At 48.0% G+C, this 19,718-nt stretch overlaps 1 protein-coding gene across 1 annotated transcript in view; it reads left to right on the forward strand.

Annotated features, from left to right (window-relative positions):
* Positions 1-5,210: 5,210 nt before the first annotated feature.
* LOC144693448 (isthmin-like) overlaps positions 5,211-19,718 on the forward strand; it is a 39,483-nt gene continuing 24,975 nt past the window's right edge. The window contains exons 1-2 of the mRNA XM_078563318.1: positions 5,211-5,368; positions 18,648-18,899. Of these exons, the coding sequence (XP_078419444.1) occupies positions 5,231-5,368; positions 18,648-18,899 (390 nt within the window). The 5' untranslated portion in view covers positions 5,211-5,230. The remainder of the gene's footprint in view (positions 5,369-18,647; positions 18,900-19,718) is intronic.

The raw sequence follows: 19,718 nt of genomic DNA on the forward strand, positions 1-19,718 counted from the left end.
CGGAGGTTTGTGCGCTCCCTCCAACTCCTCGAAGTCTCTAGATGAGTTTGGTGACTTCCCAAATAAACCTCCTCTATTTTGGTTGGTCACAAACCAGGGACGCCCATGAGTCAGGGGGGATGTTTGAGATCTTCAGGGATGCTTTGAGGACATCCTTAAAATAATTCTCCTGCCGTGACTGAGTTCCAAGTAGAGCAGTCGCTTCGGGAGTCTGGTGTCAGGCATACGAACGTGTCCCGCGCAGTGGAGCTGGTTTTGAGTGATTAGTGCCTCGACGCTGGGCAAGTTGGCTTGGGAGAGGATGCTGCTGTTGGACCACCTTTCTTACCAGCGAATTTGAAGGATCTTTCAAAGGGACCACTAATGGTATATACACACCCATGTACATATTTATATACACCCACACATATACACACATGGCCTTCTTCTTAGGCAGCCCTTTGGGACTGAGGATGACTTGTTTCCATTCACATATATCCACCCACATATATATAGACATGCATATATATATAGTAACATACACACACAGACTCACACTTGCACATACATACACACATGGTACTGTTGCTCTGACCAGGAATGACCCCTGTAAACTCTTTTAAAAATACATCTCTTCTCTTTCCTCTTTTTGATGTCTCTCTTTCCTGCACATAAAGGACAGAACTTTCCCAGACAATTCTTCCTATTCCCAAACATTTACATTCTTCTAATTTCTCCCGCAGTCTCGTGGGATCTATTCCCAGCACTTGCATCTGCTCCGTACCCTCTCTGACCTGAGCTATCCTTTCTTCACCATTCTATCCTGACACTTCTGCTCCTCACCTTCTCTGCCCTGTTATCTGCTTCTCATTATCTCCATTGTGAAATATTTACTCATCTCCTCTGTTTTGGGAACAGTTATATTTGCCCGTTTCCCAGTCTCTCTTCCCTACTCTCTTGGCCACCACCTGCCCCCCACTGCTCTCTGTTCCTCACTCTCTCTCCCCTGTCCTCTATTCCTCATTCTCTTCATTCCCCACTCCTCACCCTCTCTGTCCCCCCGCTCTTCACTCTCTCTATCCCCTTGCTCCTCACTCTCTCTGCCCTCCCGACCCTCACTCTCTGTCCCCCCCGCTCCTCACTCTCTCTGACCCCCCGCTCCTCACTCTCTCTGTCCCCCCGACCCTCACTCTCTGTCCCCCCGCTCCTCACTCTCTCTGTCCCCCCGACCCTCACTCTCTCTGTCCCCCCATTCCTCACTCTCTCTGTCCCCCGCTCCTCACTCTCTCTGTCCCCCCATTCCTCACTCTCTCTGTCCCCCGCTCCTCACTCTCTCTGTCCCCTCATTCCTCACTCTCTCTGTCCCCCCGCTCCTCACTCTCTCTGTCCCGGTTCTCCTCACTCTCTCTGTCCCCTCATTCCTCACTCTCTCTGTCCCCCGCTCCTCACTCTCTCTGTCCCCTCATTCCTCACTCTCTCTGTCCCCCCGCTCCTCACTCTCTCTGTCCCCTCATTCCTCACTCTCTCTGTCCCCTCATTCCTCACTCTCTCTGTCCCCCCGCTCCTCACTCTCTCTGTCCCCTCATTCCTCACTCTCTCTGTCCCCTCATTCCTCACTCTCTCTGTCCCCCCATTCCTCACTCTCTCTGTCCCCCCGCTCCTCACTCTCTCTGTCCCAGTTCTCCTCACTCTCTCTGCCCCCCGACCCTCACTCTCTGTCCCCCCGCTCCTCACTCTCTCTGCCACCGCACCCCCCCATCCTCATTCTCTCTGTTCCCCCACCGTTCCTCACTCTCTCTGTCCCCCCGCTCCTCACTCTCTCTGTCCTGTTGCTCCTCACTCTCTCTGTCCCCCCACTCCTCACTCTCTCTCCCCCCCACCCCATCCTCATTCTCTCTGTCCCCCCACTGCTCCTCATTCTCTCTGCCCCCCTGCCCTCTGTTCCTCACTCTGTCTGTCTTGGGAGAAATCTGTTCTCTTTCAACTGGCTCTTTGCCTCCTCAGTGCTATTTGGCTACAAAGGGATCTGGGTGTCCTCGTGCATGAATCGCTGAAAGCTAGTATGCAGGTACCACAGGTAATAAGGAAGGCAAATGGAATTTTGGCATTTATTGCTAAAGGAATAGAGTATAAAAATAGGAAAGTGTTGTTGCAACTGTACAAGGCATTGGTGAGACTGCACCTGGAGTACTGTGCATAGTTTTGGCCCCCTTACTTGAGGAAGGATGTAGTTGCACTGGAGGCTGTTCAGAGGAGGTTCACTAGATTGATTCCAGAGATGCGAGGCTTGTCTTATGAGGAGAGATTGCGTAGTTTAGGCTTATACTCGCTAGAGTTTAGAAGGATGAGAGGAGACATAGTTGAGGTGTATAAGATGCTAAAGGGGATAAACAAAGTAGACGTGGAGCGGATGTTTCCCCTTGTGGGGCATCCTAGAACGAGAGGCCATAGTTTTAGGCTAAGGGGTGGTAGATTTAAATCAGAGATGAGGAGGAATTACTTTTCTCAAAGGGTCGTGAATCTGTGGAATTCACTACCTCAGAGTGCAGTGGATGCCGGGACGCTGAATAAATTTAAGGAGGAGGTAGACAGATTTTTAATTAGTAACGGGTTGAAAGGCTATGGGGAGAGGGCGGGAAATTGGAGTTGAGGCCGAAATGAGATCAGCCATGATCGTATTGAATGGTGGGGCAGGCTCGAGGGGCTGAATTGCCTACTCCTGCTCCTAGTTCTTATGTTCTTATTTCTACCTGTCTAAGCAGGAGATCACACTTTGTTCCTCCCGTTAATACTTTTGGCAGATTCTATCTCTCTCCCTATTCTTTACCTGTGTCTTTCATGCCCCCCATTCCATTTCTCGTCCTAAGGAAAGAACATACATTTTTATAATAGCCTCTTTCACCAGCTCAGGGCACCCTAAAGCACTTTACAGCCAGTGGAGTGTTAGAACTGTCAAAATGCAGAGAGAGTCGCAGCCAACTTGTGCACAACAAGCTCCCAGCAAGATATGTGACCGATTAAACAGCTTTATTCATCAACATTGGTTGATGAATAAACATTGGCCAGATTTCTCTTTGAGATAGTGACATTCACATTCTGGTGAATTAAATGAAACTTAAGTCTTTTTTCCTCCAGCAGTTCCTATAATTTGACTGAACCGACGACCTGGTTTCTGTATGTATGTTCTGTATGTCTAGCAAGAGTCATTCTTGCACCTCTCCATTATGTACAAATGTCTCCAGTCCCTTGTTTTAATCTCCCCGTATATTTCTGTGTCTTTCTCTAGTATTTTTGTATTTGTCTCATGTGTAGCTGTTTTGACATTGATTCTCCAAACCTCCCCCCTCTCTCTCTCTCTCTCTGGTTCTCTCTCCTATGTCTGTTTGCTTACCTCTCATTCTGATGGGTGTGTGTGTGTCTCTCTCCTCTCCCCCTATTCATGGCTCTTGTTTCCCCGTCTGATATCTCCTCCTCTATCTGTCTGTGAAAGGGCCCCCTTCCTTGTTGCTGTCAGTGTGTGTTTTCTCTGTCCTTTTGTCTCACTGTCTCCATCACTAATCTCTATCTGTGTGTGTCCTCAGTGTGTCAATTCCTGGGTTCAATGAAGACAGGATCGCAGAATTGTTACAGTGCAGAAGGAGGCCATTCAGCCCATCGTGCATGCTCTCCGGATGAGCAATTCGCTCAGTGCCACTCTCCTGCCTTCTCCCCGTAACCCTACACATTCTCCCTTTTCAGATAACAGCCTAATTCCCCTTTGAACCTGCCTCTACCGCCCCAAGACATCACAGTACAGCTAGGCTTCGGGCTTCAGCTGCTGTGTTATTAAATTTTATTAAAATACATTAGAAAATACTCCAGTAAAGTCCTCAGTGAAATACTGGCAAACACTTATCTTCCTCTGTGTGACTATTTCCCTTATTTGTCATGTTCCCATTTTCATTATCTCCCCCCCTCCACTCCTGGCTGATCTGTTGTGTCCATATCTCCCAACCTTCCCTCTCATTCCCTCCCTGGTTCTGAGGGTCCCTGACCCCTTTCTCTTGATGCACTCCTCACACGGTCCAGTTTGCTTGTTCACATGGGTCGGAACTCGCCCTTTTCCCCACACGTTGCTGTGTGCTTACCTCTTAACCCGTTACATTGCTCTCTCTCTCTGTCTCTCTGTCTCTCTCCCCCTTGTTCTTAATTGAATATCTGCCGTTACTTCGATTCCCCCTGACTAGTTTCCAGTTCGATTATTCTCATTTTGTTAACTCTGACCTTAAGCCTCTCCGTCCATTTCTTCCCTCTCTATTGCCCACCTCTTAAAAAACTCTCTCTCTCTCTAATTCCCAATCTGGCTACTGCTTCCCACGCTCCTTGTGTGACTCGCACTCCTTCCTCCCAGTGTCTAAACTTTGCTATCATTTCCCCTAACTCTGGGATTATCGCTTCTTCTTCTCTCCCAACACCCTTGACCCCACCTCTTGCGAGGATTTTATTATCTCCTCATTTAAGACTCTCCCAAGCACCAACCAAAACCCCCTCCCCACCAACGCCGAACCACCCACACGCCACTAAAGCCGTTGACGTCTTGGTGCTTTGGGCTTTTATTTATCAGTCGAACAATGTCACAAACACGGACAAAACTGCATCCAAGCACAGAGAGAGAGAGAGAGAGGAGAGAGAGAGCTGGGGACCCTACAGACCGAGAGACCACAGCCACAACACAGGAGACTGGACAAGAGGGTGGAGAGGCTGTGCTCCGGACAGGGAAGGACACGTGTAGTCTGAGAACGAAACTTACCCTCCCCTCCAACCCCTCCACAACCCCTCCAAACCCAGCCCAGCCCAGCCCACCCTCCCTCTCATTCTGGACTGTTGTCACTTTCTGACAAGACATTGATCAGATTTCACGGTGGGTGGGTGCAGGCAGAATGTGAGAAAGGTGCCTGCTTCTTGCAAACTGACCAGACTGCGAGGGAGGGAGGGAGGGATTTAGGGGAGGAGGTTGGGGGGTGGGTGGATGGGAAAGATCACTTTTATCTTGTACACCCAAGACTGGGAGGGAAGAAACTCGCTCAGAAGCTGCAGCGAGGAGGGACCAGCGACTTCTCAACAAACTGGAGGGTGGCTGCAGTCACTCAGAGAGAGAGAGAGAGAGGATATTTGACTAAAACACACCCAAAAAAAAAAGTGCAGCGTCTCCCTCTTGCCCCCCCTCTCTGGTTTGATTTGAGACGAACACCCCCAGACACAAGGCGAGGTGATGCGGCAGCTAATCAGACAGACAGTCCGGCTCCTGTTCCTCGTTTTACTCACCACTTTCTTCGTCCTGCTCCGAGGAGTCCCCACTGGGAAATTTGAGCCCAGCTCCCAGCGGGAAAGAGGCAGCGAAGTGCCGGAGGTGAGTGTTTATTTATCATTTAAAAAAAATTGTATTAGGTGTATATTAAAGAAACACAACCCAAAGAGAGGGAGGGAGAGGGTGAGGGAGAGAGAGAGAGGGCGAGGGTGAGGGAGAGGGAGAGAGAGAGAGGGAGGGAGGGTGAGGGAGAGAGAGGGAGGGTGAGGGAGAGGGAGAGAGAGAGAGGGAGGGAGGGTGAGGGAGAGAGAGGGAGGGTGAGGGAGAGGGAGAGAGAGAGAGGGTGAGGGAGAGGAGAGAGAGAGAGGGAGGGAGGGTGAGGGAGAGAGAGGGAGGGTGAGGGAGAGAGAGGGAGGGAGAGGGTGAGGGAGAGGGAGAGAGAGAGAGGGAGGGAGGGTGAGGGAGAGAGAGGGAGGGTGAGGGTGAGGGAGAGAGGGAGGTAGGGAGGGAGAGAGGGAGAGGGTGAGAGAGAGAGAGAGGGAGGGGGAGAGAGGGAGGGAGAGGGTGAGGGAGAGAGGGAGGTAGGGAGGGAGAGAGGGAGAGGGTGAGAGAGAGAGAGAGGGAGGGGGAGAGAGGGAGGGAGAGGGTGAGGGAGAGAGAGAGAGAGCCCCTGGGAATATGAATGGAAGGAGATGATCATCTGTTTGTTTTCAATGGGAATATGGGAATTGGAAAGCGGGCTCTGTCTGACTGTAATGGGTCCAGGTCCCCGCTGGTCATGCAGGAGGTTTCTCTGCTTCTCTGCCGCTTAGTGTGAAGCCAAATCAGCCCCCAGCCCCGGGACTCGGGCTAGCAGGAGACCGAACCCCCCCCTCTCCCCTCCTGTGGGTGGGCAGGGAAGAAGGGACCGGAGTGATACTGTCACTGTGAGGGCGGACAGCGGCGGGTACTTGCAGAGGTTCAGGGGGTTAATACAGATGCAGGGCGCTGTGATTCTGCCTGACACCTGCAGATGTGGCCCCACTGGGAAGATCAAATTCAGGTCGCGGTTTGATCGCTGCTGTGGTCCGAGCAGAGGAGCTGGGGTGGGGGTGGGGGTTATATTTTGGGGGTCCGAGCAGAGGAGCTGGGGTGGGGGTGGGGGTTATATTTTGGGGGTCCGAGCAGAGGAGCTGGGGGGGGGGTGGTGGGGGTTATATTTTGGGGGTCCGAGCAGAGGAGCTGGGGGGTGGGGGTGGGGGTTATATTTTGGGGGTCCGAGCAGAGGAGCTGGGTGTGGGGGGGGAGGTTATATTTTGGGGTGGGTTTAGCTTGAGGCTGGTTTCTCGCTGAATTGTCCATGTGCCTTTTTTTTGTAATTAGTAGAAGCTTCATTTTCTCAGCATCACATTCCTCCTCCTCCCTTCTCAGCTGTGCAGAGTCCAGAGTCCAGCTCCCTGTGATCCGCGGAACTTATCAAACACAGAGGGATGCGGGCGGCTGAGCTGCACCCCCTCCCTCCCTCCCTCCCTCACCCACCCAGAGATTCCAGTCCCGTCCGCACTCAGGAGGTAGGGGGGTGGGGGGGTTTGCTTTGTGGCCCGGCCGGTTTAAATTCCCAATCATTGCTGCACTTCCAGCTCTCTCCTGTCTGCTGCTACTTCAGGCACTCGGTCCTTCTGCACATGTCGGACAGTCATTTATTGGTGTCTAATTTTGAAGGATGCCTGTGCTCTGTGCATGTGTGTCTCTGTCTGTCTGCATGTTTGTCTGTGTGTGTGTCTCTCTGTCTGCATGTTTGTCTGTGTGTGTGTGTCTCTCTGTCTGCATGTTTGTCTGTGTGTGTGTGTGTCTCTCTGTCTGCATGTCTGTGTGTCTGTCTGCATGTTTGTCTGTGTCTGCATGTTTGTGTGTTTGTGCCTGTGTCTGTGTGTGTGTGTGTCTGTCTGTCTGCATGTCTGTGTGTGTCTATGTGTGTGTGCGCACCTGTGTACATGTATGTGCCTGTGTGTGTGTGTGTCAATATGTGTGTCTGTCTGTCTGCATGTCTGTGTGCACCTGTGTCTATCTGTGTGTCTGTCTGTCTGCATGTCTGTGTGCGCCTGTGTCTATGTGTGTGCCTGTGTCTATGTGTGGGTGTGTGTCTATGTGTGTGCCTGTGTCTATGTGTGTGCCTGTGTCTATGTGTGTGTGTGTGTGTGTTGGAACAGAGGGGGTTCCAGCTTCAGGATTTGCACAGGAAACAGAAGCTGTTTCCCAAACATTCGTGTTTCATTCGTAACAGATTGTATGACATTCCTGATAGTGAGACTCCAGTTAATTGGGATCCTGATGGTGAGACCTTGGTTAACAGGGATCCTGATGTGAAACTCTGGTTAATCGGGATCCTCCTGATGGTGAGACTCTGGTTAATAGGGATCCTGATGGTGAGACTCCGGTTAGCAAGGACCCTGGTGGTGAGATTCTGGTTAACAGGGACCCTGATGATGAGACTCTGGTTAACAGGGACCCTTGTGGTGAGACTCTGATTAATAGGGACCCTGATAGTGGGGTGTATTTTTTTGAATAAGGTGGGCCTAAGGAGTTTGAACTAAACAAGTTCACCAGAGGCCCTGTTTTCAGAGATTTTTTTTTCACTATCTCCCCACCCCCGCCCTCACTCTCAGTGGACGATTGGTGTGTTCTGAAAACTCTCATAACTTAACCTTCAACATGTTGCGATGCAGAGACACAGCTTCTTGCTGTTCTGTGATCTGCTTTTCATTTGCTCCAGTGATGAGGATTATTTCAGATCTCGTCTGTTCCTGATTGCAGGTGAAACAAATCCCAACTCTCTGAGGGGCACAACACTGCCTTAACTGAGTTTCTGACAGCTTATTCAGTGTTAATGTCTCAATACTGATAGCTCTAATACTAAAGTCCACACACAAACCAAATCCAAACAAATGGGCAATTCACTAACTAGTTTAAAAGCTATGACAGAAGGGCTCCCTGATATAAAATAAATCCCAGTGGCTCTGAGTGGCTCTGACACCTCGGAGCAGGGGTCCTGGTCTGAGTCCTGAGCTGTCACTTGCTCTGATTTCAGCCACTCAGGATGGGTTTACTGCCAATGGATTAAGGAGGGAGAGTTCAGCCACTGGTTCAGCTCCTGATCCCTATCCTGTGGGAAGTGTGCACGTGTGCACACCTTTGTATCTCGATTTCTGCCTCGCTCTTCCTCACTCACACTCTTTTCCCAGGTTCGTTCTCTCTCACTCTTTAATCTGCCTTCTGTCTGATTCCTCATTTTTTTGTCTGCCTCTCCCTCTACTGGATACTGTCTCCTTCCTTTGGAACACTTTCTGTTCCCTCATTCCTCTTTTGTCCTCCTCCTGTCTTTCTTCCTTCCCCTTTCTCTCTCTCTCTCTCCCCATTCACTCTCTCTCTCTCCCCATTCACTCTCTCTCTCCCCGATCTCTCTCTTACTCTCTCGCCCTCATTCTCTTGCTCTCACCCTCACTTTATTACTCCTTCACTCTTGCTCTCCCCCCACACCCTCTCTCTGACCCTCTCAAGGGCAATTAGGGAAGGGCAATAAATGCTGGCCTAGCCAGCGATGCCCACATCCCGTGAATGAATAAAAAAAACACTTTCTCCTCTCTCTCTCTCCTCTTCTTTACCCTTCTCTCTCCTCCTGCTCTATCTCACCCCCTCACTCTCTCTCCCCCTTCACACACTCTCTCCCCCTCACCCTCTCTCTCTTTCCCCCCCACACTCTCTCTTTCCCCCCCCTCACTCTCTCTTTCCCCCCCACACTCTCTCTTTCCCCCCCCACCCCCCCTCACTCTCTCTTTCCCCCTCACTCTCTTTCCTCCTCCACCCCCTCTCTGCCTCCTCTCCTTTTTTTACTCTATCTGTTTATGGAAGCAATGTGGACACAGGGTTGGATATTTATTTGAAGAATGCGCTGCTGTTAGGAGCAGGTCAGTAGTTCTGTGCCGGTCCTGATTTTCCTTCCCCGGCTGTATCAAGTTGTATCAGTGACAGTGTACCTGAGTGATCAACCTGAGACTCAAACCGTTTTAACGATGATGTGATTTACTGGGAAAAGGGAAGCGGAGATGACTGAGATTACAATACTTTTGTTCTGGTCCTAGTGCCCGCTGAATTCATACTACTAATCAAATAGTTTATTAGTTTGTCCTATGACTGCCAAATATTTGCCTGCAAAAATTCAAGTCATTTGTCTCTTTTCCTTGGAAACCAATAATGAAATCTGAAAGGACATGAATGTACAAGGTTTTCTGTTTGAGTTTCTGTATTTTTAAAACAGTTAACTCTTGATTCTTCCAAATTTCTCTGCCCTTATTCTGAAGCTGTTAAACATTATAGGGTTATAGGGTTAGAACACTACCACTTGCAAGTTCCTCTCCAAGCCACTCACCATCCTGACTTGGAAATATATCACCGATCCTTCACTATCGCTGGGTCAAAATCCTGGAACTCCCTCCCTCACAGCACTGTGGGTGTACCTACGCCACATGGACCGCAATGGTTCAAGGAGGCAGCTCACCACCACCTTCTCGAGGGCAATTAGGGATGGGCAATAAGAATGCTGGCCCAGCCAGCGACACCCACATCCCATGAGCAAATTAAATAAAAAGATCAGAGAAAATTTACAACACAGAATGAGGCCACTTGGCCCATTGTGTCTACATGGGTCTTACAAATGCTATGGAATTTCATATAACTTTAAATCCTCACGTGAAAGGAAGACTTGCAGGATGTCTCAAAGCACTTTACAGCTGTTGTATTGTAGGAAACACAGCAGCTAATTTGTGCACTGCAAGCTCCCACAATCTGCTCTGAAATGTATGGCCAATTAAACTGTTTTGATGATGTTAATTGACGAACAGTGTTGGCTGGACCACTGGGGAGAACTCCACCCTTCAAGCAGTACCATGGGATCTTTTACGTCCAACTGAGAAGGTAGATCGGGGGCCTCTGTTTAATGTTTTATCCAGAATGCAGCAGCTAGATTGATAAACTTGCATTGGAAGGAGTTCAGAGAAGGTTCACTTGGCTCATTTCCTTGGATGAAGTGGTTGTCTTATGAGGAAAGGTTAAGCAGGTTGGGTCTATATTCACTGGAGTTTAGAAGAATGAGAGGTGAGCTTATTGAAATATATAAGATTCTTAGGAGGCTTGACAGGGTAGATGCTGGGAGGATGTTTCCTGTCATGGGGAAACGTAGAAATGGGGGCACAGCCTAAAAATAAGGGGTTTCTCAATTAAGATGGAGGTGAGGAGGAATTTCCTCTCTCAAATGGGCATTAGTCTTTGGAACTCTCTTCCCCAGGGAGGACTGGGTCATTGAATATATTCAGAGTTGAGTTAGATGGATTTTTGATTGACAAGGGAGTCAAGGGTTATGGGGGACAGGCAAGAAAGTGACATTGAAGCCACAATCAGATCGACCATGATCTTATCGGATGGCGGAGCAGGTTCGGTGGGCCGAATGACCTTCTCCTGTTCTTATTTCTCATGATCTTAGACTGGAAGCATCAGCGGGCTGTTGGCAAAGCAATGCCTTGACATGTGTGCACACACCATCCACATCGCTACACTTGCCAGCAAGGGTCAGTAGATAGCAATCAGCGGCAGGAACACCCCCCCCCACCAATCAAAAAATGCTGTGGTCAAGTGAAAACAAATTAAGATCGCTTGAGTCAGCCACAGACTAGCAATGGAATCTTGTACCTTACTGGCCCTGCATGGCTCAGTTCTCCACTGGGGAGTTCATTTACCAATGGGACTATCGGGGGCTAATCTCATTATTATTTCTTCAAGGATGATAGGTTCAGTGTAAAATGATTGTGAAATGCTCTCAAGAGTCCCACCGGCCCACTCGCTCGCTGAGGTGGGTGTAAACAATCCCATGGCACTATCCGAAGAATAACAGGGGAGTTCTTCCCCGGTGCTCTGGCCAATATTTATCCCTCAATCAGCATCACGAAAACTGCTTCCCCCCCGCCCCCCCTCGTCATTATCACATCGCTGTTTATGGGAGCTTGCTGTGCACAAATTGGCTGCCTCGTTTCCTACTTAACAACAACAACTTGCATTTGCACAGCGTCTTTAATGTAATAAAACACCCCGAGGCACTTCACAGGAGTGTTGTCAAATAAAACTTGACACCAAGCTGCATGAGATATCGGGACAGGTGGGAGGGTGATTTTATGGAGCATCTTAATGTCGGGGAGAGGAATAAAGCAGTGTAGAGGCTTAGGATGGGTTTGCTAAGAGGTGTGGAGGCCTTGGCAGCTGAAGACACCATGAAAATGGGGGTGCACAGAGATCATAGACAATTTGCAGAGCTGGTGGGGGTGGCTACACTTCAGAGGTAAGTTGCTATTTGGGAAGTGCTTTGGCACATCCTGAGGATGTGAAAGGTTCTGTAAAATGGTGAGTTTGTTCTTTCATTCTTTTCCTTTACCTGGGAGTGGGCAGAGCAGGAGCACGGTGTTGAGTGACGAACACATTGTTTCTGTAATGGCGTACGTTTATTTATGAATATTCTCAGTAGTGGCAGCACTGATTCCCTTTGGGTGTGGGGCAAGTCAGGACCATGAGCCTCAAGATTGTGGCGCTTTGACAGCTGCTGCCCTGAAGGTGGCGCACCATTTAACAATGGGGAGATGGTGGTGTCGTGGTAATATCATTGGACTGGTTAGCCAGAGACCCAGGCTAATGCTCTAGGGGCATAGTTCAATTATTTTTCGTTCATGGGATATGGGCATTAATGGCTAGGTCAGCATTTATTACCATGCCTAATTGCCCTTGAGAAGGTGGTAGTGAGCTGCCTTCTTGAACCGCTGTAGTCCATGTGGTGTAGGTACACCCACAGTGCTGTTAGGAAGGGAGTTCCAGGATTTTGACCCAGCGACTGTGAATGAACGGCGATATATTTCCAAGTCAGGATGGTGAGTGACTTGGGGGGGAACTTGCAGGTGGTGATGTTCCCATGTATCTGCTGCCCTTGTTCTTCTAGCTGGTAGAGGTTGCAGGTTTGGAAGGTGCTGCCCAAGGAGCCTTTGTGTGTTGCTGCAGTGCATCTTGTAGATGGTACACACTGCTGCTACTGTTAGTGGAGGGAGTGAATGTTTGTGGATGGGGTGCTATTTAAGCAGGCTGCTTTGTCCTGGATGGTGTCAAGCTTCTTGAGTGTTATGGGAGCTGCACTCATCCAGGAGTGGAGAGTATTCCATCACACTCCTAACTTGTGCCTTGTAGATGGTGGACAGGCTTTGGGGAGTCAGGAGGTGAGTTACTCGCTGCAGGATTACTAGCCTCTGACCTGCTCTTGTAGCCACAGTATTTATGTGGCTAGTCTAGTTCAGTTTCTGGTCAATGGTAACACCCAGGATGTTGATAATGGGGATTCATCAATGGTAATGCAATTGATTGTCAAGGGGCAATGATTAGATTCTCTCTTGTTGGAGGTGGCCATTGCCTGGCATTTATGTGGCGTGAATGTCACTTGCCACTTGTCAGCCCAAGCCTGGATATTGTCCAGGATATTGTTTGGACATGGACTGCTTCAGTATATGAGGAGTCGCAAATGGTGCTGAACATTGTGCAATCATCAGTGAACATCCCCACTTCTGATCTTATGATGGAGGGAAGGTCATTGATGAAGCAGCTGAAGATGGTTGGGCTGAGAACACTACCCTGAGGAACTCTACCTACTCTACTGCTGCAACAATGTCCCAGGACTGAGATGATTGACCTCCAACAACCACAACCATCTTCCTTTGTGTTAGGTATATCTCCAACCAGCAGAGAGTTTCCCCCCTGATTCCCATTGACTCCAGTTTTGCGAGGGCTCCTTGATGTCACACTCAGTCAAATGCTGCCTTGATGTCAAGGAAAGTCACTATCACCCTCACCTCTGGAGTTCAGCTCTGTTGTCCATTTTTTTGGACCAAGGCTGTAATGAGGTCAGGAGCTGAGTGACCCTGGCAGAACCCAAACTGAGTGTCAGTGAGCTAGTTATTGCTGAGTAAGTGTTGCTTGATAGCACTGTCGATGACACCTTCCATCACTTTGCCGATTATCAAGAGTAGACTGATGGGGCAGTAATTGGCCGGGTTGGATTTGTCCTGCTTTCTGTGGACAGGTAACATTTGGGCAATTTTCCACATTTCTGGGTAAATGCCAGTGTTGTAACTGTACTAGAACAGCTTGGCTAGGGGCACAGCTAGTTCTGGAGTACAAGTCTTCAGTACTATTGCCAGAATGTTCTGAGGGCCCATAGCCTTTGCAGTATCCAGTGCCTTCAGCCATTTTTTGATATCATGTGGAGTGAATCGAATTGGCTGAAGATTGGCATCTGTGATGTTGGGAACCTCTGGAGGAGGCTAAGATGGATCATCCACTCGGCACTTCTGGCTGAAGATTGTTGCGAATGCTGCAGCTTTGGTTTTCTGCACTGATGTGCTGGGCTCCCCCATCATTGTGGATGGGGATATTTGTGGAGCCTCCTCCTCCAGTTAGTCGTTTAATTGTCCACCATCATTCACGACTGGATGTGACAGGACTGCAGAGCTTAGATCTGATCCGTTAGTTGTGGAATCACTGAGCTCTATCTATCGTTTGCTGCTTCTGCTGCTTGGCATGCAAGTAGCCCTGTGTCGTAGATTCACCAGGCTGACACCTCAGCTTTAGACATTCCTTATGCTGCTCCTGGCATGCCCTCCTGCACTCTTCATTGAACCAGGGTTGATCCCCTGGCTCGATGGTGATGGTAGAGTGGGGGATATGCCAGGCCATGAGGTTACAGATTGTGGTCGTATAGATGGTGATCCACCACGGCAGCTGGTGAAATTTAAATTCAGTTAATAAATCTGGAATTAATTGTAAACTACTCTCAGTAAAGGTGACCATGAAACTATCGTTGATTGTCATAAAAACCCACCTGGTTCACTGATGCCCTTTAGGGAAGGAAACCTGCCGTCCTTACCCGGCCTGGCCTACATGTGACTCCAGACCGAAAGCAATGTGGTTGACTCTTAACTTTGCTCTGAAATGGTCAAGCAAGCCACTCAGTTCAAGGGCAATTAGGGATGGGCAACAAATGCCAGTAACACCCACTCCCCATGAAAGAATAAGTTTTAAAAAAAAACACTGTGTTACCCTTCAACTCAGGTTGGTAGAGTTGCACCGGGCTAGTGTTTCAACATTTTTGCTTGGAAGTAATTCAACTGGACCACTCATTGAGTGATTGGATGTAATCTTGGAGGTTACATCACGTGACTTCCTGCTCTTTAACTACCTCCCTCAGTTAAACAGCCTCCCCCCCCTCCCCCCACCCACCCCCCATCAATTTTCCAATATTTTTACAATGAACAAAAAATAGTTTGAAGAAAATGCAACAAAAAATTATTTTTTAAGCCCCCAATGATTTTGTGGTCAAGGTTGTTCTCAGCAGTGTTCCTGAGATTAACCCTTAATTCCTGGAGACTCCAGTTCAATCCTGGAGGGTTGGCAGCCCCATCAGTCATGGGGCAGTGGATTCCTCTGATACAAGCGCTGCCTCGTAGAAACATACAATACAGAGGCCATTCAGCCCATTGTGCCTGTGCATTGTGACTGTCCAATTAGTCCATCCTCACCTATTCTTACCTCATAGCTCTGAAAATTATTCCATTCCCAAGTATTTATCCACTTTCCTTTTGAAAGTTACTATTGCATCTGCTTCTACCGCCATTTCGGGCGGTGCAGTCCAGATCACACCAACTTGCTGGGTTAAAAAAACATTTCCCCTCCTCTCCCTCCTGGCTCTATTGCCAGTTATCTTAAAAGATGTTTAGCCAATAGGCAGAACTGGTGTTAAACAGACAGCTTTACCACACAAACCCTTCATTGTGGGTGATATATCTAGCTCGCCCCCACCACTAAATAAAATCCACTGATAAAATGCTTTGAAAACACAGCTTCATTTAGTAGATTAGGCATAGAATCTTTGGAGTTTCAAAGAATGAGGCGTGATCGCATTGAAACATATAAGATTCAGAGGAGGGGGGATGACAGAGATCGCTTCCCCTGGCTGGAGAGCTTCGGACTAAAGGACAGGGCCTCAGGATAAGGGGTCGATCATTTGGGACTGAGGTGAGGAGCAATTTCTTCACTCAGAAGGTGCTGAATCTCTGGAATTCTCCACCCCAGAGAGAAAATAGGAGCATAGGAGCAGGAGTATGGCTTTCACCCCCTTCAAGCCTGCTCCGCCATTCATTAAGATCATGGCTGATCTGGTTGTGGATGTGGTTGTTTCATCTTTGACTGTACTCAAGACAGAAATTGATAGATTGTGGAAGCCAAGGGATATACGGGGATAGGACGGGAAAGTGGAGTTGAGGCACAAGATGAGCCACAACCTTATTGAATGGCGGAGCAGAGTTCAAGGGGCCAGATGACCTGCTCCTGTCCTTATGGCTTAGATCCAGTCACAGAATGCACCCTCCTGCCCAGTGGAGCAAGGAGCATGCTGGGAGATCAAGCCCCTCCCTGCAAAATTTGCATGGATTGATCGCATTCCTCATGGTTTGTCTCTGTGACCAGATCGCTACAAAGGAATGTTAATGCTATAGTCGTCCGCTGTGAATCGTACCACAGGAAACCACAAAAGGATATAAAAAGCAAGAAAAAAAACATGTACATGAGGCAGAGACAGTGAGGGAACAAAAACACTTACTCTGTGGGTTGGGAAGTTTCCCTTTGCTAGTGGAATTTGTTGAATTTATCTTGGCAGGGTTGTCATTCTGAGAGCTCTCAAATGCAATCCCTTCTCTTTTTGTTGTTCTTCCAAAGATATTTCTCTTGAGTACCTCGTAACCTTTCCCTCTTCTAAACAGCGTCATCCTGACAGAGGCAGCTCCGCAGAGTTTTCCCTCCCCACCGTGGTGCGATTCTTCCTTCTTCCCTTGTGATTGCCCTGGTGTTCCCCCCCACCACCCACCCAGCCCTCCCCCTCCCCCTGCCACCCTTCACATCAGAGATTGTCATCAGAGCCAACTAATGAGTTTATTGTGGGGGATAAAGCAAGGAGGGATACGAGTCTGAAATCGAAAAAGCAAAGAAATGTTGGAAACCCAGAACTGTTCAGTTGCTCTGTCCTACTCCTCAATGAGGTGGGGGTGTCTTATGGTGCAGTGCGTAGCACCCCTCCCTTGGAGCCAGAACCTTTGGGTTCGAGTCCCACCTCAAGACTTTATGGCCAAGGAGGGTGTGTTCATAACACAGCTAAACAGGTTGAGTATCATCCTGCAAATTCTTCCAAAGCACACCAATGGCAGGTGGTAAGAGCGGGAGAGATTCCTGGTCAGCCTTGTGATGGAAAGATGGAGCCTCCATCATCACTACCCATAGCTCTAGACTACAACATGCATGTAAAAGTGCCACAACAACTTGGACTCCTTGAGTGAACTGTAATACACCACCACCAAACTCCTCAATGCCCTCCAGTCCAATGTCCCAACTTGCCCCCTCTGGCCTTCTAACCCTAGTTTATTATGCACCCACCCTCCAGCCACCTCCCCACCCCCAACAATTTCATCCATTAGTGGCAGAGCCATTAGCCATCCTGCAATTGCACTCTTCTTGAACCTTGAAACTTCTCTCACCTTCTCTACACAAAATAAAATCCTCCTCAAAATCCACCTCTGCAATCACACCTTGAATCTTCTCTGTACTAGGGATGGGCCTTCAGCCCTTCAAACCAATCAAATTAAATCATAGCTGATCTATACCTGAACTGGCTTGGTTCCATTTCCCTTGTTTAACAAAAACTTGGCGACCTTAGTTGTCCAACTGATCCAGCCTTTTTTGAGTTCCAAAGTTCCACTACCCTTTGTGTGAAGGGGGTGCTCCCTGACCTCACCCCTGAATGACCTAGATCTAATTCTAAGGTTATGCACCCACCAGAGGCAATAACTTCTCTCTATCCAACATATCAAATCCTTTAATAGCCTTAAACACCTCAATTAAATCATTCCTTAATCTCCTATTTGCAAGTGAACACCAGCCAAGTCTGTGCAACCTGTTCTCATGATTTACCCTTTTTAGCTCGTACTTGACATCTATTTGCCTTCATTGTAAAGCACATTGGGACTTTGTGTAGACAAAAGGCTCTGTAAGTTCGGTTGGTCGTACAACAATTAGTTTGCAATTTGGCATTCTTGCATTTGTCCCGATGAGTGCAAGACAAAAAGTTTCGGCAATTTGACTTTCTTTTCAGCAATGCTCTGCAAGTTGCTGTTGAGAAAGAAAAAATAGATTTAATGTTCCTTTGTTTTTATTAAGGAATCCATCTTTCTATGTTAAAAGTAGACCTATTTCAATTTAAATTGAACAAAATTTTGTTAAAGCTATTATATATAAACGCTTTGAGAGGAACCATCACAATCCAGATGTTGCACATCAAAGGGTCAAATGTATAAAAAGAAAGGAAAGAAAGACAAACATCTTATGCTTGTTTTTAATGATCCAAAGCCTGACGTTTACAAACACATTCCAAACCACACAAAGTTCTTTCACCAAAAAGCAATTAAACTCTGACTGACCTCAGGTTCTGTTTAAAACCATAAAATAACAAAATAGACAAGATAGTTTCAGCATAACTCCACCTAAGCAGCAGAATATTACCTTGTGTATTCCATGGTAAGGCACTGCAGCCGTTACAAGAAGAACCACAGAATCAGAATCACAGAAACAGTATCTGACTAGGAGTGATTCCATGAGAGCTCCTCTAGCAGTCAATAAATGCAATCCTTTCAATTGGTGGGGGGATACTGGCACATCTCATGAAACCCATGAGTTCATTATTTCATAGTGGGTCCTACAAACTGAAAGTTGTTTGCCAGGCTTACATCCCCCATAGATAAAGCAGATACCCTGTTGTCCCAGATTAAAATGATGTCACTGGGACATCAAGTTAAGATGTAGAGAGAGGCCAAGCCCTTATCTTTCTCTGCCTGACTGCATTCCGTCTCCATGATGTAAAGCTTATCACATTATCACACGGCTTTTTCTCTCTCTCTTCCTCCATCACTGCCACATAAATAGTTTTAATCTACTTCAGTGACAGGGTTTAGTCCAGTTGAGGATGAGCGCAGATCCACTGGTAGGTGGGAAAATTCCTTCAAGAAAACCAGGCCCTAAATAGGCTCCTGGCTCTGGACATGGGCTTGTTTGAAACATGGGCACAGCAAGAGTCAACACCTTCAACAGATGGGGAGTCGAGGGAGACTAAAATAAATCGACAAACTACATCTTACATTTAACAAAAGTGCTCACACTATTTTCTCAACTGCCACTTATAAACATCCACCCCCCGTCTCAATATTTCTGTTTCCTTCCAAAGGTCAAAAGCCATTCAATGACAAGGTCGACTCAGAGGCCAGAGCTGATGCAGGAAAATAACAAGCTAGAGAGTTGGAAGCAGAGTAGCCAGCAACGCCATAAGCGCCGGTGGTCACCTCAACGGGCGCAGGGCACCCAGGCACAGCCAAAATTTGGTTCCAACCTGGAGGAAGTGGATCCTTTTGTCCTGGACCTGAAGAATTTCCCCGATCTGACTAACGCAGATCTTAACGCTCAGAACCCAAACATACAGGTGAGAGAAACGATTACTGTACTCATGACTGTAAGTGTAGCAAAGCTTGGGGACAAGAGATGGACCATCAAGCCTGTTCCTTACACAGTCCATGTGCAACCTACCCTAACGTAGTCCCCACATCACCCATTCAACCTCCCAAGGGAATGATTGCATAAGCAATCCCTGATCCCCAGAAGTTATTGAACAAACTTGTGGAATATTCACCCATTCCAATGTTCCAACCAAATATGCATCCAACTACTTTAATCAATGCATCTTGGACTGTTTTGGCTGTGGGTCTGATTGTTCCATGTATATCCTGGGTCTCCAAAATCCATTGTTCAACAGGGATGAGACAGAATAACTCAAGCAACAACTCATTGCTGCAGCCCATATCATTAGATGACCAAATACTGGGTTCTGCCTTATCTAATTTTTATGCCACAGAATGATCCCAAACCATTTGAAGGAAGGGGAATCTGTACGCGATCAATATTCTTCTTTTATTCTCATTGAATGTTTTCATTGCGGACTGCACCTGTTACTCGTTCGCCACCCCCACTGCTTTCATACCACAGATCACCACTTGGGGACTGCAACTCTCAACCCAATTGAGACTTTAATCTCCCTTCACCCGCGTCCCCTAAGTGTGTAGAGTTCTCAGACATTGACAGATTGGGGGCCAGTTCATCAGGAACAGAAAGGGCTGGAATAATGTAGAAGGATCATTGGCATCTGAAACGAGAAAAGTCAGATTAGCAGTTTATTCATTATCTCTGCAGCTGTCAATTTGCTCAACCACTCACTCAACTTCACCTTAGACGCACTGGTCCTGAG

The sequence above is a fragment of the Cetorhinus maximus genome, chromosome 18 (genome assembly GCF_964194155.1).
Source record: "Cetorhinus maximus chromosome 18, sCetMax3.hap1.1, whole genome shotgun sequence".
In the NCBI taxonomy this organism is placed as follows: Eukaryota; Metazoa; Chordata; class Chondrichthyes; order Lamniformes; family Cetorhinidae; genus Cetorhinus; species Cetorhinus maximus.